Source organism: Onychomys torridus, chromosome 5, assembly GCF_903995425.1.
Source record: "Onychomys torridus chromosome 5, mOncTor1.1, whole genome shotgun sequence".
In the NCBI taxonomy this organism is placed as follows: domain Eukaryota; kingdom Metazoa; phylum Chordata; class Mammalia; order Rodentia; family Cricetidae; genus Onychomys; species Onychomys torridus.
In genome coordinates, this window is record NC_050447.1 from 58,167,944 (window position 1) to 58,189,728 (window position 21,785).

Below are 21,785 nucleotides of genomic sequence, written 5' to 3' on the forward strand. Positions count from 1 at the left end.
TGTTTGCTTATCACTGTGAATTAACAATACTTGATTTGTTAATAATACTGACAGTAATAAAAGATCCAAGATAAATATTCTGAGATTTAAAGAGATATTTTAGGTATATAAAAATTCATAGACGAAACCCACATCAGTTATGTTGTATCAAAAACCATCTCTCTCTCTGTGTTTGTGCATGTGTGTAATTTTCCTAGCACAAGCTATTTCTTCTTTAATGTGGCCAATCTCATTTAAAAAATTTCAAAACCAAAAGCAAGAGGGCCTAGCTGGCTCAAAAAATATAAAGAAACTCAACGAGCCCACAAACTGATTTTGAACAGGAAGAACCCTTTACATAAAGAAGCACTGTAAAGGGAGCACGACAAAAGGACATTATCTTCTCTCCTTTTTATTCATTTCAAATTTCACTTATTTTTGTCAAATGGAAATGCAGCAAACACTGATCTTTCCTATTGCCTTTTCAATGAAGTTACTAATTTGAGAATGAGGAGAGCAGGTACATACAAAGAAGGAAAATCAGACTTTAAATTATCATTATGTTTTAATTTAAACTGGCTATTTCTTTTTCTCTTTTTAAAAATTCTTATAATGGGGCTGGAGAAGTAGTTCACATTTAGGAACAATGGTTGCTCTTCCAAAGGACCCAGGTGAAATTCTTAGCACCCATGTGGTAGCTCACTACTGTTGTCTGTAATTTTAGTTCTAGGAGATCTTCATTCCTCCATGGGTACCAGGCATAAATGTCATGCAGAGACATGTATAGAGGCAATACTCATAAACACAAAATAAAGAAAAGCTTTAAAAACTAAAGTTCTTATTATACTGGGTTACATAAGACCATTTACACATGAGTGTATAATGTACTTTGAGCATATTCCTCTTCACCATGCATGCACTGACATCCTTAAGTAAATTATTTTTAAGATGTTGTCAAGGCAAAAAATACATATGACATTAACTTTACCATTTAAAAAATTCATTTTATTATTTTATACATGTGAGTGTTTGCCTGCATGTGTGTATGTACATCACGTGTGTATCCAGTGTCCTTGGAGGTCAGAAGGTGTCAGATCCCCTGGAACTGGAGTTACAGAAAGTTGTGAGCTACTATGTGGGTGCTAGAAATCGAACCTGGGTATTCTTGAAGAGCAGTCAGTACTTAACCACTGAGCCATCACTCCAGCCAGCTCCCAACTTTCCATTTTAATCAATTCTAGGTATACATAATAGTAGCTTTTGTTGAACTTACCAAGGATGTGCAAACATCACTCCTATCTATTTCCAAGCCCTTTCTCCATACAAAGAGAAATTCTATACCCTTATAAATAGTATTTCAACATCTCCCTTTTCTCTTGCCCTCTATTTCTGTATGTGAACTAGTTAATCCCAGATGTTCCCTGTATGTGCAATTATGCAAACATGTCCTCTTCAGTGTGGTGTATTTCACTTAGAATAATGATTTTAAGGTTGCCCACCTAGCTGTGTGTGTCTAAGTTTCCTTCCATGTTACATCTGGATATTATTTAACTTGGTGTACACATCACAAGGTGTTTACACATTCTCCACTGATAGATTCTTTGCTGGGATCATCTTTTAGCTACTTTGAGTAAAGCTGTATGGAGCAACATTATATCAACATCTGTTTGGATACTTCTTAATTCTTTTGACCATATATTCAGGAATATAATCACCAAACTTCAAGGATAATCCTGTAATTAACTTTTTGGAAAATGCTGACACTATGTTCTACATTGACTGTGTTAATTTTGCATTCTTACTAGAATGCACAATATTCCAATCTCTCTGCATTCTTTGCCAGCACTTGGTATTCTCTACTTTAGTACAGCTACTGTAGTATAAATTGATAGATACTTCACTGTGATTTTGATTTGCTTTCCCTACAGAAATGTGCAAATGTTTATAGTCAATATGTCATAAACAGTAAAATCTCATGTAAATAATTCTAATGTCCAATAGAAGGATATATCTTTACTGATTTGACATTGAGAAGTCATTTATCAAGGATCATTTTTGTTTTGTTTTATTAAGATAAGGTTTTACTTTGTAGTTTAGGCTAGCCTTGAACTTATGGCAATCTTCCTGTTAGAGCATGACAAGTATTAGGTTACAGGTGTGAATCATCATACTCATCTCTAAAGACAACTTTACAGTAAGGTTATTTGACAGAGTTCAAATAACATTACACAAATATACCTATAAAGCACAGCAGATTTATATACTATCCTAACAACTACTTGTTACAAGTTACTTTCTATTCAATGAAATGTGGTTAGCGTAGTTCTTGAGAGCAAACTTATTCCTAGATGTTCTTCTACCCAGAAATCAAAGCTTTTTATACTCACTTTTCCCACTAGTTCCAAAAGCTAGCATAAAATGAACCTTCCAACAAATCATTTGTTTTCTTTCAAAGCATATCCATATTATTCTTCAATTATCCTTTTAAGAAACATACTTTGGATCTGACAGCAAAGCAGATGTCCTCTTAGCTCTGACAATGCATTTAAAGGATTAACCTATACCTCTTCTCATCCAGTTCCATGTAAATTAAAAATATATTCTATGTTTAATTAAATGTATGTGCATATGAGTGCAGCATTGCCCTAGGAGGCCAGAGGTATCATATCCTTGTAGGACTAGAGTTACAGGCAGGTGTGAACTACCTGGTATGGGTGCTGGAAAACAAAATAGGGTCCTTTACAAGAGCAGTATAAGCCCTTAACTATTGAGCCTTCACTCCAGCACCATGAAGAATTTTTGAAGACTAGATGTCATTTCCAGAGCACTCCACAGCTAAAACAGATACCCTATCCTTCTCCTTCCCTGGCTTGAGAGGTTTGCATAATGACCTCATTCTCATTTTCCTAGAAATGTGCAGCCTTTCTCAAGATGCTCAAGGAAGTAGGGCATTCCTAACTGGACTGACTTTACTGGAACTTAAGATTTCATTTGCTACCAGGAGGCCCCATTTTCCAATTGTGCTTGCTGGCACTCTAGGATGAGCTTACAGACTCTAACTAGGTGTGAGTTGGAATTAGAGCCCTCCCTACTCATTAGCTACTGTGTTGTCTCCAATTAGAAGCCTTATGGTAGCACTGAGCAGCAATCAGAATAAATGGAAAATTTACTTCGGTTGTATAGATATTAAAAGAACTACCGCAAGGCCAAACACAGGATCATATACCAGCAAAACCCTAAGCTCTAATAAGCTTACACATTATATATCCCCCAAATCATAATTATCCCCCAGGAAGTACTTTGTGTCTTTCTATCCTGAGAAGAAAAGGAACATGATGTTTTCTGTTAATATCAAATGCTGAATATTTAGCCCATTCATGATTCAAGGTTCACAATGCTACTTTAATTAGATGTTCTTAGAGGCTTTTTATTGAAGCTGAAATTTAAAGAGCTACTTGTTCACACTAAGGACTTTTCAGTACCACCAAACAAGCTTAATGACATTTGAACGCAATGTCTTAGGGAATAAAAATTGAGGTATATAATCTTATAATGATTTTCCTCTTAATTCTGACAATCTACCATGTCTATATTCCCAAATTTTAATTTTAAAAATGCTAGCATAAGGAAGTCCAAATTGAAGAACATTAAATACAAATAACCTACAACTCAATTTTCCAACAATATACACCAGGATTAATGAACTGTTTGGTTTGAGTTTTAGCACACAAAAACCCTGGGCCCAGAATGTGAATTTAGGGCCATCTAATTTCAAGCACATTAATGAAAATTATACATAGATTCACTGACCTCTTTAGCATCCCAAAGAAATAAAAAGTAAGAAAAAAATCCATATAGCCAACTCTCTCTCTCTCTCTGTGTACACACACACACACACACACACACACACACACACACACACACACTGAGGCACTGATAGAATTCAAGCAACAATGCACAAAAACATGTACATAGCAAAGCAAGTTTGTACCACAGAATAAAATGAAATTTAGTAATTGCAATGTTGTACAACTGTTACCTCAGTGCTGTTGTGGAATATTGGCAACCATTGCCCTATAGTGAGTCCTCTACCCTGAGTCATGAATTTTGGATTTGCCCTTATCAAATCACCCAGAAAATTCTGATCTGACAATTTTTTACAGATGCTGATTTTTCTGGGTACTGATTATAAATAAACACTCATATGGCCAAGACCAATCTACTTAAGTATTTTGTAAGATTTTCTGGAATTTGATCTATTCTAGGTTAGAACTAAGCTTCAAATGATGGAAAAGACATTTTCCTTTATACTCTTAATTTGCATATTAGCAATTAAGTGACTTCAGATTACTAACCCGACAACCCACATACAAACAGGTGACAACGGCACCATCTTGGCTCACAACAATATAGCAACATAATATCCCAGGATACTCCTAGGCTGAGCCTCCTGAATTAGCAGGTCTGTGATGAAGAGACACATGGGCAACTCTCTGTAGGCAAGCTTTCTTCTTGGGGAAGCCGCAGCCAGGTGTGGTGGCACAGCCTGTAATGTCAGCACTGAGGAGACAAAGATCTCTTACATTTTGAGCCTAGCATGATGAATAGCAAGACTTCCTCAAAAACGAACACTCTCAACCATGAAGGTATCTAGAATTGATACCTGCTGGCAAAGGAGAAATGAGTTTTCTTCAATGGAGTTTCACTGGGTATATAAATCACATTTCAGGGTAGGCCCCGTGCCTAAGAGTAGTTAACCAACACAAAATGAACTCAATGGCTGTTTTTTAGACCTTTTGTCTCATTTTGTTGTGTTTGGGCATTTATTTATTTATTTATTTGTTTGTCTGTCTGTCTTACTGGTCTTCTGCTTCTATATTTTGGTTCCCAGTTTTCTGTTTTTGTTGTTTTTTAAATGTGGTTTTTTTTTTTTTTTTTTTTTTTTTTTTTTTTTTTGTGTGTGTGTGTGTGTGTGTGTGTGTGTGTGTGTGTGTGTGTTTTGAAAGAGACAGAGGGTATAGAGTTGGGTGGGTAGGGAGGTAAGGAGGACCTGGGAGGTTTGGGGGCAGGGGAGAAGTGTGATTGGAAATTATTGTATGAAAACATTAAAAAAAAATAAACCAACCAATCAAACAACCAATCAACCAGCTTAATTTGGGTATGCTTTGCCTAATAAAAAACTTACCCATGTTAATTAAACACGGAATGTGGTGATTTTCAGTAACTCAAGTCAGTCATAGAGTTATTACTACTGTGCTACTTTGGGGAATTCACAATTCACATTACCCTGAAGTCATCCTTATGTCCATTTGTAGCCAACTTTGCCTCTAAACCTTGTCTGCCCAACTCTTTTATGGCTATAAATATGGTATTTCTATGATTTCATACAATTTAATCATGTTGCATATGGACTCTTGATTTGGGCATCCCATAATCTAGCATGCTTCTGAAGGTCATGTACACCATGGTTCACTCACCCACGAGCGGAAGGGTGTCTGGGTTTTGACTAAGTCTCGTGTGAATGGTGACATCAAGACTTCCTGTGGATGTGACAACTTTCCCATCTCCTGGTAGATGCTGAAGAATGGAGCTGCTCCATCACAGGGTACATTTATGTTCAACATTTACACAGTGATAAATTGTGATTCCCCTAGCTTACATTTCCATCAGCAATATATGGAATTGCAGTTTTCCCACACTAGTAGTTACTGTCACTTTATAATGTATATCTTAAGTCAGAAAAACATGAGTCCTACAGACTCTGTGCCCCACCATTGCCTTTGGCTTATATATGTTTTAGTGTGTATAAAGTATATGTCACTGCAGTTTTAACTTGCATTTTCCTAGTTAATGCTAGACATCTGGCCTTTATACATGCATTCTTTTGGCATGTACCTATGAAGGATCATGTCCATATTTAAATGTTGTCTGTTTTAAGTTTTTGAGATTTATTAGAGCTGCTTAAAGTTCTACATGAGATAATTTAAAAATATGCTTTTCAGACTGCAGTTTGGCTTTTCACAATGCAAAAACTTCACAAACGTGTGTTTTGATATGTAAAAGCTTTAAGTTTGTTGAAGTCTAATTTATTAATATTCATGTATTATGCATTTGGCATAATATTTAATATTTTTTGCCTTACTCCATACTATGATGATTTAATCTTCTGTTTTCCTCTAAAATGCTTATGCTTTTTGCTCTTACACGAACATTTACGATCTATATCTGTACATGCCTGCAATTCCAATACTTGGGTGGTTGAGGCAGGAAGATGACTATGAATTTGAGACTAGTCTGGGCTAAAGCAAAACAAAAATTAACCAAACAAAGTATTTAATTTTGAGTTAATTTAAGTCTGTTATAGAAGGATTAAAAATCAACCAATTTGCATATGAAAGGCAATTTTTCTCAGTATTAGTTATTAGAGAGTCTATCTTCCTACTGAATTCTTTGGTGCTTAGGTTTAAAACCCAGTTAATTATAAATGCAAGAGCTATTTCTGGACTGTCAATTCTTTTTCATTAGTATCTCTCTGTTTCTATTTTGTCTATATTTATCCACCCACTCACCCAGCCACCCACTCACCAATACATTCTATCTCTAGGCCAGTGTCTAATTTTCTTATCAGTTTTGCTCTAAGTTGTAAAATGAAGAAATACGGTATGACGCCAGGTGCTGGTGTCTTATGCCTTTAATCCTAGCACTCAGGAGGCAGAGGCAGGAGGATCTCTGTGAGGTCAAGGCCAGCCTGGTCTACAGAGCGAGCTCTAGAACAGCGAAGATTGTTTTACAGAGAAACTCTGACTCAAAAGAAAACAAAACAGGAAAAAAGGTATGGTATGCTACCTTTTTATTTTTAGTTTGCATGCAAAATAATTGGCTTCATTATGACATCTTCATACAAATGTACCATTGTACTTTGGTCACATCCCACATTTTGTATATTCTACTACAAGATCATGTTGGTTACTTGTGGGAACCCGTTTACGAGTTCCTCGTGGCTTTACCCAGCAGGTCTGCATAGAGGATGATTAGGGCCACGGGCCTGAGTGCAGGTGTCTGAAATGGTCTGCACTTGGCTGTGCTCGCTGGGGTGGAGGGGTGGGGAGTGGGGGTGGGGTGTCTTGGCTTCTCTATAAATACCCCGGGGCAGAGACAGTCAGGGCTCGTTGGAAAAGGTTCCAGGGCCTCTTGAGGAGATCCTTTATTTTCTATCTGTTTATCTTCGCACTATAAATCCCTCTATTTAATATTTCCTGCTGCCCACACTCAAGAAAACTCTGGAGAGTTGTGGGGTTGGTGGGTAAACGCCCCACAGCTAGTATGAGTCCTGGGTATTGTTTCCAGGATCAGCTTTGTCCATTTCTACAATAAATGCTGCTAAGGGTTGGTGGAAATTATACCCAATCAACAGACCCATTTTGGTAAAATTGATATTTTCATTAAACATTCTAACTCATAAATATGAGCCTCTGATATACTTTTTTGAGTAGGTACAATAAGGGATCTGAGGGCTTTGCAATATGCTGACCAATGACTCTTCCACTGAACTTCATCCCTAGCATCTGTCTCTGAAACACTTTGAAACAATATGTATAACCTTAGAAAATATTTTAAAACAATTACATTTTATCAATGAATTTCAATAGAATCTTTAATTCCATGACTAAAAATTGCTTTAAGATAAATATTTCTTTCTATCTATCTATGTATAGATAGATATTCCACTTGTATTTATATTTTTCTTACTTTCAAACAGCTACAAGGTCATAGACAGGTGTCAAATATAGTCAATATAACTTTTTTCCTTCATTTGATATTGAGTTACCAATCTCATGCCTTATCAACCACAAATATTATCAATGGGGGAGGAAGTGTGGGAGGGTTTCCAGCAACCAAGAATAATTTCCTCCATAAATCAAATAAGCTGTCAACATCTGAAAACAGATACACTTCTTCATGCAAGCTCATAGGCTATTCAGCTTCTCCAGCTGTCCTGATTACAAGTTTTTCAGTGAAGGATTTGGTTCAGACTCCCCCATCACTTACACTGTCCTCTCTTAAAGGTTTGTTTACTCTTAAGACACCATAATTCATAAAAATGACAGGCACTGTGTTCCTCAGCCTAGGTGCCTGATGTTTCTACAGGATTGGGTCAGGTCCATCAGCTTTGGCAAGAAGGAAGCTGCTTTCTTTGTTCAGCATATAATGTGGACCAGGACCTCACCCACTGCTGCTGCAGACAGACCCTCTGATTCCTTCCCTTAGGAGTCTCCATTGTGAAACTTCTCTTTTGCCCTTTGCAATGAATACCTGTTTTATGGGAAACTATTTTATAAATTCTTATTCACCAACTTTTCAATTTGCTCACCTAATTAAATCTCAACAGGTGGATAGTTTCCCATTTGATTTAAAATATTATAATCTGTTACAAATGTTATTTTGATTCACAATTTCCCCAGTTCTCCCAGGGAAATCTGTTCAAAATGTCTCTCACTTTCACATGACCTCACAAATCTCTGGTCATTTCCTTGTTTCTAGATGATATTTCAGGGTCATTTTGCATATACTCGGTACAGCTTAGAAGTAAGCTATTTCTTGAAAGAGGTTTAAATGCATTTTATAGGAATAAGGTATTTATAAGGTGAAATGGGGGTTAAAAGCTGTGCTAACTGCTACTGGAATGCATAAGATATATTCATTCATAAACAGAGGACATTAATACTTGTGTGTGTGTGTGTGTGTGTGTGTGTGTGTGTGTGTGTGTGCGTGTGCGTGCATGTGAACATATAGCCCATGGACGGGAATGTTCAGGTGTGTGTATGTGCACACTCACTCCAAATTTAAGAGCAAGGTAATGGATGTCTTCCTCTACTACTCTCTACCTTACTGCTTTGTGAGACCCTCTCACTGAACTGGATGGAAGCTAACCATTTCACCTAGGCAGAACAGCTGGTGAAGTTGTGGAATTCATTTCTCTCCACCCACTAATGCCAGAGTTACAGACACACATACCCATGCCAAGCTTTTTATGTAGGTGCTGGAGACTCAAATTCAGGTTCCCATGCTTGAAGAGCGAACACTCTTATCCACTGAGACTCCTACACCCACATTACTAAATCTACTGATGCATGTCAGAAGACACGAATTCACACTAACACACAAAACTGAATGTAATACTAGAGTTAACTGTACTTTCTGTACCTATAGCCAGAATTCAGCTGCATCATTTCAAACATTTATATTTATTTTTAATCCCCTTACAAGAAGCAATCTCCTCCACTGCTGCCAAGCCTCTCTATACTTCCTATCACTTCACTCTCAAAGCTGGCACCAGTCACCTCACCATGTGGATACTCTCCTCCCCTGCCTCAGCTTTCATACCCATGTCCTGCTCACTCACTCTGACACCCTCCCTGTACTGCCTGCATACTTACACAACCACTTTAAAAGTGTTTTCCTAGAAGTTCCTCTTTGGACAGTCCCTAGTCCTAGATGCTGGCTTGCATGAGAAACAGTTTCTCATTCTTTATAAGTCTGATTAGTGATTGTGCATCTAAGACTCCACAGGGATCTTTTGTAAAGCAAGGCCTTTCTGATTTGTTTGCACAGAAGTTTACAGATCTCATTTTTTTTTACATTAACACAGTTGCCTTTATTGTTTCATATCAGAGGCAATCAGCAAAACATCATAGCTTTTTGTGTGCATTTATATGTATATAAGCAAGGGGACAGCCTGAGCTATTGTTCCTTAATACCATTCACCTTAGGGTTGTTTTTGTTTTTGAGATAGGCTCTCTCATTAGCCTAGAACTTGCCAAGGAGGCTAGGGTGGCTGACCACTGAACCCCAAGGAACCACCTGTCTTCTACCTCACTAGTCCTTAGTGTTAGGATTATTAGTGTATACTACCATGTCTAGTTTTTTTATTTGGGTTCTTGGGACCAAACTCATGTCTTCTATAATATTTTACCAACTGAGTCACGCCCCAGCCCAGAATACTTTAGCTTTGAGCCCTGGGAGTGAGTTTGAAAGAACATCTGTTAGTAAACGTTCCTCGCTATCTCAACAGCACAGACAACCCCTTGAAGATCACTCAAATCCAGAACATGTTCCCTTGGAACAAGCCCCTTCTTTGAGGATGTTATGGGGATGAGGCCTCATAGGCCTGCAGAACCAAAAAGGCTTCCATTACTGACTATATGTTGACAAGTCCTTAGTTAAATGAATACAGTCCTCTAAGAGAGGTAATATTCTGAACAAAACAGACCTTACTCCCTGCTCAGCTGGCACAGATGGCTTCAGGCACATGGGCCCAGTTGATAGAATGGGATATTCTGAGCTCTCTTCTGAGAGCTAAAAAAACTCAATTCAATTCCATCTGTATTGAGGCACATAGAAAACTATTAAGCATGCCATTGTTTCAATTATGTTTGCTTTCTCAAAAAACTGAATTGTCTAAATAAAATGTGCGTTCAAAACATATACATCTAGGCTTCAATAGAATAATTAAATATTAAATTAATATTAAATAGTATGAATACACTAAAAGTAATTATCCATGAATGTTCAAATTCTTAAGAAAAGAATCACCATGGACTAATAAGAAAAAGCGAGAAATTACACATAATACTACCTCAATTATACAACAGTATTAATGTACATTTATGAAATTTATATGCATAAATGTCATGGATAAAATTTTATATTTGTATTAAAATACAACTCAAAAAATAACACAAAACAAATAATACACAGCAAACAAAAACAACAACAAAAACCAACCCATAGGAAAAAACAGGAAAGAAAACTGAGAACCTGTTGATAGTCATGAAAGCTGGGTCAGGAACACTGGTACTTACTCTAGTATATGTTACACACTTAGATGTACTAGAAAATACTAGTTAGAAAGTATGCTACATTAGAAAATACACCCTGGAAAACTTTGTGCCATCTTGCTAATCCTGGATACTTACTGAGGCCACCATTGATTAAGTGGTACTGTTAACAGCTACATTTTTCAGTTTTGTTTTCTGAGAAAGGCTCTCACATCTCCAGGCAGGTTTCAAACATGCTACAATGCTAAACCAGGCCTGAGCTCCTGATCCTCCTCCTACAATGTAGCCACGGGTGGAGTTGAACTTCTCGTTCTTCTTTACCTCCTAAAGTGCTGGACTTACAGGTGTGTGACATCATACTTACCTCTGTATTTATTTTTTATTTAAAAAATGTCTACAGAAAAGATATATGTATAGTCAGGGGGAAAAAGAGCCAGGAAAGAGCCATTTGTGTATTCTATTTTATCATTCATTCATTCTGTAAGTATTTGTTAAACGTTTTCTAAGGGCCAGTACCAAGTTGGTGGCAGAACAGAGTGCGATGACCAGAGAGGTAAACTCAGGCTTCATAGCCTCACTTCTGTACCTCCCCACAGCCCAAGGTTACCACTGAGTAAAATTAGGGAAAAGACCAGAGGAGGTGAGAATTTTGATAACCCCCAGAAGGCATGACTCCAGGGATAAGAGCTTCAGACTCAAATCTGATAAGTCTTCTAACGGTAAGAAAAAATTAGCCTGCAGTGGACATTACCTTACACCTTAGCAAGCACAGTCTACCTATTGGATGTTTCCTTAAAATGTCATCCAATTACTGTAGAAAGTAAAAGTGCCACCATTACTACACTTTGGTCCTGAGATGGGGCCTCAGTGAAAGGCACAGGGTCAGGGTTTCTACATTCAGCTCCACAGCCAAAGATCCAGAAAGAAAGGTATAAGGTTTCTTTTCTTTGAAAAATCAAAACAAAAATCAATTTAATGATGTTAAGGAAGAATCTCACCTGCAGAGACACCAGAGGACAAACCCAAGCCCACAATAAGGGTCCAAGCAGATGGCCACTTCTCTAGAAGGGTAAAGCTCACACTGCAGCTTAATAGAACGGCAAAAGGCACTGGTGGCTGCATGAGACATCTGAAAGACAGAAAGGCAGTAACAAAAAAATAAGTGACTGGATACCCAGCACCCAGTGATATCTGTGGGACAACATGCCTGTGTTAAATTCATGGTAATTCACATTAAATGCCACAAAGATACTTTTAGGGACAGATATAACTATAGCAAGTTTGGGTCACATTGTTTCTACTTTCCTTCTTTCTTTGAGAGCAGGTGGGTCACCCAAGGTGGCCTGGAACTCACTACAAAGCCTAAACTGGCTTTTAATTTGTAGCAATCCTTCTACCCCAACCTTCTAAATTTTGTGGATTACATGCATGAGTCACTACACTTGGAAAGCTTCCACTTTGAACAAATAACCCACAATCAAAACTTCTTGACCCTCTTTGTAACTCCAGCAATGGAAACAAGAATGCTTTGGATCTGAAAAGTAGATTATACAAACAGGGATTCTTGTGTTCACATAACTGCCTGCAAGTAGATGAAAAAGATAGGAAGTTTCATGCCCACCTCTGCAGTGGAGACAGGGCCTTATTATTTCCTGAAGTTCAGGAACCCTTACAACATCTGTCCAAGACACTCAGGTGCCTATACTTCACAAGCATGGATTTCCATGTTTATTAGATAATAGTGGCTCAGAAGTGAAAGAATGTGCTGAAAATCATGTAAATGAGTTTTGGAAGTAAAGTCTTAACCTTCTTGCTGACCCTTAGGTCCTTCCTATATATGAACATTCCACAATGAAATGGCAGTCGAACCCTGTCTCTGCATAGCATGGAAGATAGTAAAAGTTCTTTCCTTGTAATCTTTCCTCTCTTCCCACCTCAGAATAGATCCTGTACAATAAGCAAAGTGACAGATTCTGAAACACCACAGATTGTATCTAACAAGATCATTGTTTTTGTGAGAACTTGATAACCAAGCTGACTTCTAAGAAGACAAGGAAGCATAGAAAGCTGTATCAGATATGATGGCTTAAAAATATGTCACAAGTTAAATGTGAAGCAGCATGCCACTGCAGTGCTAATTTATAAACAGAACCAGTAAAGAGCACAAGCAAGGAAATCCAATCCATTCAGTCAACACTTCAGCAGAAGATATAAATGAAAGAAGGGTGGAGATTCCTATCATTGTCAAAAGTCAGTTCACTGTCACAAGTTTTGCCTAGGGAAAGGTTGTATTATGGATCTACTTGGCTGTAGTAACGGAAAGAGTTACTCTAGAATGTAAAATATATATATATGTATGTATGTATATGTATATGTATGTGTACACACACACACACACACACACACACACACACACACTTTTAGATCCATAGTATCTCATTAATGGGGAAACAAAGCTATAGTTACACCATGTTCCTCTAAGGTCCTGTCATTCTTTGAATTATAGTTAGTAAATTCTCCTACCATGCACTCAAGGTAAGTGGTCAAAGCAACCTTTACTGCCCTGGTGCACTGGGAAGAGCACCATGCAGAACCAGAAAACAGACCTGTTTATTGGGTAAATGCTGCCATGCTCAGTTCTTGCTTTGTCACTCTATAAGGCACTGTATTCAGTGCTAGAGATTAAAAAACAAACAAAACAAAAGCAAAAAGCTAGAGATTAAAAAACAAACAAAACAAAAGCAAAAAGCAGGAATCAGATATTGTACACTGCTATTCAGCTCTGGGGAACCCTAGGCAAGGGGATTGTTGCAAGTTTGAAGGCAGTCTGAGCATTACAGTGAATTCTATACCAGCCTCAGGTACAAAGAGATTCTCTCTCTAAAAAAAAAAAAAAAAAAATGAGGATAAGCCTACTCTCAAGAGTTTATCATGTAGTGGAAAGTTCAGACATACGTGGGTAACTGTAAGGTCTGCCAGCACTTTGCCAATATAAAGACAGCAGAGAGAAGAGTGCTCACATCTCCCTGGCTGGGAGCTGTGAAGTTCTCTAGGTTTTGAGAGTAGTTTTAACACAGTGACAAGAGGACAAACATGTTAAGAGGAAAACAACAACAATAACAACATGGGAAAAAAAACCCAAACAAAACAAAACAAAATAAAATTAAAAAAAAAAAACAAACCCAAACCTATAAAACCCTCTATCTCTAAACACATTTCAGTCTGGGCCCTGACTTGGGTGTGTGTTCTGAAATGAAGTGTGAATTCCTGATTTTTTTCTAGATAATCTCAGACTTGAATAAAGAAGTACTTTTTTCAGAGGCAAAGGACTCTGAGAAACCCCAAAGGTAGATCTCTGAATGCATGTGTATCAGAAGTGAGACTGCCTCAAACCGATGTACTACTTATTTTGGTTGTACTATGATCTAATACACAGCATGTCTTAAGCAGATTTGTCTCTCAGTGCCATTTTGCTTTGCTGATGTTAAGTAAGTGTTCTTTTGCTTTACATATTCATCAAACAGATCATCAAAAATTGGAAAAACATTTTAGGAGTTTGAAAGAAAGTCTAGTTACCCATTTTTTTGAGTTTTTCTATGGTGCACTAATTAAATTTTGTCACAAGGAAGTAATACATATAGATCACACGACTGTTTCATGTAGATGTATCTTTATTAAATTAAAATTTAATATTATAGTTCCTACTTCCATGAGAATTATTCCATGAGAATAATAGGAAGTATGGGTTTATATTGGCTCTGACAGGAAGAAACTCAAAGCTCACTTAAGGATAACAGTATCTAACTCATCTTGGTCTCAGAACATTTCTTTTAGGAATTTTTTAAAAAAATATTTAATACTCTAGAAAACTTGATGTGCATTCTCTAATTCCACTGAAGAGATCAAATTTGAGAACTAAGTAACAGGTAACCAGCTCAAACTGTCCCGTTCTGACTCAGAGGCAAAGAGAGAGAGGAAAAGGCTTTAGACCCTGACATGCAGAACCCTGACATCTGAACTGTGAGGATGCTGATTCTAGGTGACATCAGTAGTTCTACCCTTGGATAGCCAAAATTCTCACTGTAGCTTCACCAAGCAGCAATCTTTCAGGTTATGATTATGTTCAAGTTTCATAAGTAAGAGAATGCAGTGCAAAAATGCAGAACAGAGTAAGAAGTGTAGAGAATCAGCAAGCAAGAAGATTGTATATATTATGCAGTTAAGATTGTGACAATATGAAAAAATTGTTAGGTTTTTGATTGTTTTTCTTTTTTCAGTACTGAAGATTGAATCCAGAGCAATGAACACACTAGGTAAGGGCTGTGTGAGTAAGTCATGCTCCCAGCTTTCCTCAGATTATTTGGAAATTAGATATTAGGTATTGGAAGGTCATATATGTCACAATGAACACGCTAGGTAAGGGCTGTGCGAGTAAGTCATGCTCCCAGCGTTCCTCAGATTATCTGGAAATTAGATACTGGGTATTGGAAGGTCACATATGTCATAGCTTGTATGAAAATCATATCACATCTCTCTCCATACATTATGAGAGCACAATCATATATAACATTAGTGAACAATCAGTGCATGGCTTGTCTGTTGTCTACCAGAGGTCTGCATATTAGGCAGACCCCTCTTCTCACCTTTACACCAGCTAGCATCCCGGTTGTGGACACACTAAAGTCAAGGTAAGCCAGTGTATCTGGGTTGGAAGGTTTGTAGATCTGGGCAGGCCGCTTCTTTGGCAAATCATCTGCATAGAAAACAAAGCAATCAGTCTACTTGCCTACACTAGAAACTGTAACAAACAAATGCATGTAGAGAGTCAGTCCAAGTGCTGACCTGTGTCCAGTATGAGGGGCCATGTCCTGACATCTACAGCTGCTGCCGCCTCCCTAGACCGTAGCAGTTTACAAATCAGTTGTGTTGTCATGAGACAAGCAGAGCGACTCACCTGAGGACCAGAGACAAGAAGGGAAGGAATGAATGTACACCGGAAATAGACACATCTGGGAAGTGCTCATCACTTATGTGCCTAGTGTTCCTCATAGATTAGATGTACACAGCTTCCCAAGAGTTAGCTGAGGAAATGGAGCTGATCTGGCTGCAAATATCACCCGTGGTCTGCCAGAGTTGATTCAGCTAATGTGGCTGGCTTGGTGGGCATCCTCTTTTTCCCTCACTGCTCTATGAGCCTCACTGCTGAAGTTTCACTCTTGGTGGAAAAGGATGACCCTTTCCAGTAGTGGAAGACCATTCTCTAGTCTAGAACTTCCAAAGTAGTTCTCAAGAGCTAGCTAGGGTATGGCAAAGCCAGGAGTGCTGGTCGCATACACCCAGACAAAGCTTGGAGGCTAGGTTCCTGAACTCCTAAGGCTAAGCAGTGTCCTAGCATTACTTTCACACCCAAGAAAAACATGAGTGGCTTCTCTCTCAGCATGTGCTATTTCCACAAAGGCTACTTATGCAGATACATTGTAGGTATTTCCTAGCAAGAGTGTCTTCCTTGGCAGTGCTCCCACACAGCTACCAAGAACATTCAGCAGGGGACCAGGACCGTGCTTTGCTTGTTTGACTCTGCTTTCCGTAAGAGAAACACATATGCTACTCTTTTTAACTTCCTCATATATAAAAACAAAGCACACATATATACTCTAAAAATAAAGAAAACAACCTTTTAGATTGAGAAGGGAACTTGAAGAAAACACACTGTTTTTCATTCCGACTTCTTTTTTGTATTTGATGATGAAGCCTTCTCTATGAGCCAGTCTGAGACACCTTCAGTGTCAATGCACTGCAAAAGCTGCTCCCAGCTGGCCAAGCCTTCTATGTTGCTCAGCTTAGATCTTACTCCCAAAGCTAGATGATAAACTCCCTGGAGACGCCACTATTTCCAATTCTATTACTTTCATTGCAAACCCACATATACAGCATAGCTAGCAGCTGCCCCAGGAGCCTTTAGGTCTGTGACTCACAGCTTGCCACTGAGCACAGGCAGGTGAAAGGCCCACAGCCTCCTACCCGGGCCTTGGTTACCTCTACGATCATCTTGACTGTAGGCAATGTTGTTGCAATGTTCTGTGGATGTGGAGGTCGCACGGTGATTGGCACGCAGCCTGCATACAGGCAACCATAAAACGCAGCAATAAGGTCTATTCCTACACAAGAGGAAAGCAGAAACACTCTCATGAAGCCAATCACATTGCTTAATGACCACCACTGTTCTTTCTCAGTGAAAGTTCTAGTCTGGGAAAAGTCAGACAGTTAAGGAAACAGGCCTTTAATGAACTCCTCCTCCTCTGTGCTTTTTGGAAAGTCTCAGGAATTACTTTCTTGTGGCTTGTTCTTTAAGACACAAGAAGCTGAGACAGCTTAGATGTTTCATTTACATGTCACTTCTCTGGATAACTATTCAATGGTATGATTATGTCTAGGCACTGAAAATTTTACAACTACCAATAATATGAACTACCTTAGTAACTTAATCAAATGTAGACATAAAAGTTTGGGTAGGTATTGCTTTAAGTCTCTAAAGCAGTGTTAACATGTAGCTTAGGCCCTGTAAGTAGGAATAACTAGAGGCAAATGAGCCTGGTGAGAATCTAAACAGAGAACATACTAGGCAGTAATCCAGCAACTCTGCAAGTATAATTGGGGCAGCAAAGTGCCTCCTCCCATCGCTGTCCTTGCTACCTCTTAGAGGTCAGGTCTGATCCTACTGTTTTACCTGGAGGGTAGACTAGTGCCACATGGTCTCCATCCTGCAGGTGGCCCCTTTCCATCAGCATCACAGCTATCTTCTCTGCGCGCTTGTGAAGCTGAACACACGTCAAGGAGTTTGCTATTGTTCCCTGAGCATCATAAGAAGAGGTGGTTAGGGAAATCTTCACCATAGCAGATTATGCATCATATAATCCATTTACACAAAATTCTCAGGTCAATGGGTTTTGATATAGTCATAGTTTTGAACCATAATTATAATGGTAATATTTAGAATGATTTCATCATTTTATCCTACTATATCAAAAGAAAATTGACAATCCCTCCTCAAAAGCCAACAACTGTCAATAGCTCTCTAGGCAGTTTTAAGTACATGTTCATGTAGATTTTTTAAAATATGTTAAAACAAAAATAAAGCATCTTTAAGGCTAAAAATACCTTGAAAGAGGCTTACCAGGAAAGATTAGTGCAAGATAGGAACTGAGAAATACCAAAAGGTATGTCATTCATTATTTCCATTGTGAAGAAAAGAATGAATAAACTGTATTATAACTGGGCATGCAGGTATATGCCTATAGTCCCAGCACTTGGGATGTGGAGGCAGGAGGATCCAGAGTTAGAGGCCAGTCTAGACTATCAGCAACTTTGAGAACATCCTGCACTGCTTGTAGTAACCTGTCTCAAAATAAGTAAGTGTGTGTTTGTGTGGAGGGGGGGGGGGCAGGTAAACCCTCTTCCACAAATTACATTCAACCAACTTAAAAAAATTCCTGATACAATGTATAGTTCATTTGCATCAATCACAGGTATAAAGATTACTACTTATAGCTACTCTAAAATAGGCCCTTTAAAAGCATTTGACAATTCTGACTGGTAGTTTATGGGGTGAGAGAGATGAGGGAAGCTGAAAGTGAAAAGTGATCATGAACGATCTCGGGCAGGTAAATTAAAAAGAGGGAGATTATCATATAGTAGTAGGATTGACATAATTTTTTGCTCCTTAGCTGGGGCTATGTGATGAGGTGACCACCAAATGGGTAACTTTCTTGCTTGGAAAGAATCATGTTCTTTGAAGAAAAAAACAGGAAGAATAAACAGTCTTCCCCTGAACATTGGAATCCTTCACTTGGCCACTAGAGATGTGATGTGTGTTAAGATGCCTCTTTCCCTTACCTGAAGAGAAACTCATTGTAGGCTGGCAGCATGAATGTCAATAATGTTTGCTTTTCCTCCTTCCCAGATTGCAAGGTTAAATGTGACATGGCTCTACCATATAATGGGTATACAATGTGACACAAGCATATTGACAGTTGCTCTTTAATAGTCTTATGTGTTTGTGTTCGTGTATGGGAGGGTACATGTTTGTGTGCATGCACATGGAAATAAGAGGGTAACCTTAGATGTAGTTCATCTATAAGGTACTGTTCACCCCCACCTTTTTTGAGAAGAGGTCTCTCAGTGTCTTTGAACCCAGGGATGTACCTGTCTCTACTTTCCCAAAGCTGGGATTATAAGCACTTCATTTTTTTCCCCCTTGTTTATCTTAGGACTTGAACTCATGTCCTCATGCTTACAAGGTAAGCACTTTATTGACTGAGCTCTCTCTCCAGCCACTATTCAGTTAGGAGATTTTAATACAATATTTCAATGCAACAGAAATACTAACAGTTTACAGTGACATGTTTTGTTTTTCCAAGTACTACTTGTTAAGAACAGACGTTCCATAATGTCTGTGAGTGTTTCCATGAAGCATTAGTCATTCAGCCTCAGGTAACAGCCATTATTTCCCAACACCCTCACCAACATTCATGGAAAGAAATTTATTTCTACTCTAAAATCACTGGATAAAAAGCAGATTTCTAGGTAAAGTTATTCTACCAAGTTAGAATTGTCTTCTAATATAATTGTGGGAGAGTTTTCATTGGCAGGATGATGATGCAGAGACATCCAGGGGTTACACTCCATTCTAAACACAACAAACTTCATTGTCACTGACTGTGAACTTGACACTTTTAAAATTTTTATTTTAACAACTAAAACAACTAAGGAATGAAGGAAAAAGTCAAAGAAAACTCACATTTTGAAATTATAAAGAAAATACTCCAAATAAAGAAACAAAACAAAAAAAATTCAATGAGTTGGCTAGAGTTCCTGATAAAAACAAAAAAGGATATTCTGCATGTTTTGAGAGGGAAAGTTAATATGTACTATTTCAACCTTCAATCTTGCATACCTCATATCTGATAACAACAGTTGCCATGGAATCAAGCAAAGGCAACAATGAGAACTAACCTTTATACTCTGAAGTCATGTGTTTCAATCATCTTAAAATACCCATAATCCAAGAAAGATAGTTAAAAAAAAGTCAAATTCATAATTATTAAAAATACTTTGCACAACAAGGCAGCATGAGTTGTAGAAAGCACTGGAAAAGCTGAAGGTAACACATGATATATGATGGTCCCCTAGACATAGCACAAGAAATCCATTATGAAAATGAATTCCCATGTATCTTTGTACTCTTTTTAATGTTGCATTTAGAAAACATGACTACACATGTGGCCTACGATGTTTTTCTGTTGGACTGAACAAGATGATGATTTAAGTGGAAATTGTACTGTAGCGACCATGAGCTACTGTTGCTGCTATGTCCCAGGCTAAGCACTTTTAAGTTGCTCCAGATATATAGAGAGGATGCAACTACTTGACTCTTAACCTTCTGAAGACACCATAACCCTTCAGACATCTCAGAATGAAACTGCACACAGGTCATGGGAGAGTAAGGAATAGGTCACATATAAAAAGAGAAGGCACTCTTGGCCCATACTTTTTGCATGCTAAGCAAAAGTAAATTTATTCATGGTTTTGTCCTCCACAACTAACTTTCTGTATTTAATTTTCTGCTATTTTTGTTGAAATGACTTTAAAGTATATGAGTTATTTTCTAGTAAACACTTTACCATAGACTCAATGTTTTTGCTACAGTAAATGACTATTATCACAGAGCTCAAGGACCTGGATTATGTTCACAAGGTCACACAGATAGGATGTCAAACCTTGTACTCTGATTTCACTCCAAGGAGGTATCTGAGGTATCTTCCTCATAGTTAGACATAAGCAGGACAATGCAGTTTTTACTAGTCTGTCCATCAAGTTTGGATCTTCGTGTCTACAAGGATCTACTTCCTTGTGAGCTTAGATTTAGATGTCCACAAAGTTTGAACACAGGTATTTATTCATCTTACAAAAATGGGAGCAAGGTATTAGGCAATGTTAAAAGGGGGTGGGAGTGTTTAAAGTGATTCAAGTCTAACTTGCTCTCTAAATGCTGACAGTTTGTGCAGGATACAATCACCATGGCAGTGTTAGGGAAATTAATTAAGGAAAGGGAGAAAGTTATACTCATTAAAAGATTTTAGAAGGTACCATGCCCAGGGAAAAGGAGGTAAGTTACAATTAAGATCATACATGCTAGACATCTCATGGGAGGCAATATTCAAAGACGGAGAGCCATGGAAGAAGCTATGGACAATGGAAAGTCAAAGAGGAGCTTAGAGGAAAAACACTATATGGAGAGAGCCAGGAGAATCCAGAAAGAAGGAAGATTAAAGGGAAATGAAAGTATCACAGATGTGAAGGAAGATGAAAATGGACAATTGTGTGAAGTAAGGGCAGTCAAGTCTATATCTACAGGCTAAAGATGAATTCAGATAAAAAAAATAGAAGTCTGGGACCAGAGAGATGGCTCAGCAGGTAAAGGCACATGTTGATAAGTCTGAAGATCTGAGTTCAATGTCCAGAACCCACATGATAGAAAAAGAGAGAACTGATTCCCACAAGTTGTCCTCTGACTTCCAGAAGCATGCTGTTTCACATATGCACACATGCAATACATAGAAAAACAAATAAAAATGTAATGAAACTGAAAAAAGAAAAAAGGGGCGGGGAAGGGAGTCATTTTAGATGAATGGATATGTGGTCACTGAATTCTCAAAGTTCAGACTCTATGACCAAATGGCCATATGCAGGAGGCGGCCTATGGGCTGTGAACACAGGGTAGCCCTCAGAGGAGAGGCATGCCATTAAACATTCAGAAAACAGGGGGACAATAGGGAATGTTCTTCCTTGTCTCCAACGACTCCCCCTGGATAATGTCTTGAGCAGATGTAGTATATGAGGATCCATATACGTCACAAAGGGTAATTTCAAGCTGAGAAGGACCTTTATGACAGAGTAAGGTGAAAGATG

The 21,785-nt window shown here is 38.2% G+C and overlaps 1 protein-coding gene across 1 annotated transcript in view; it reads right to left on the reverse strand.

Annotated features, from left to right (window-relative positions):
• Dip2c (disco interacting protein 2 homolog C) overlaps positions 1–21,785 on the reverse strand; it is a 198,359-nt gene that overhangs the window by 37,320 nt on the left and 139,254 nt on the right. Inside the window, exons 26-30 of the mRNA XM_036188870.1 lie at positions 17,545–17,668; positions 16,854–16,975; positions 15,660–15,771; positions 15,461–15,570; positions 11,816–11,946 (exon numbers count right to left, since the gene is read on the reverse strand). Coding sequence (XP_036044763.1) covers positions 11,816–11,946; positions 15,461–15,570; positions 15,660–15,771; positions 16,854–16,975; positions 17,545–17,668 — 599 coding nt within the window. The remainder of the gene's footprint in view (positions 1–11,815; positions 11,947–15,460; positions 15,571–15,659; positions 15,772–16,853; positions 16,976–17,544; positions 17,669–21,785) is intronic.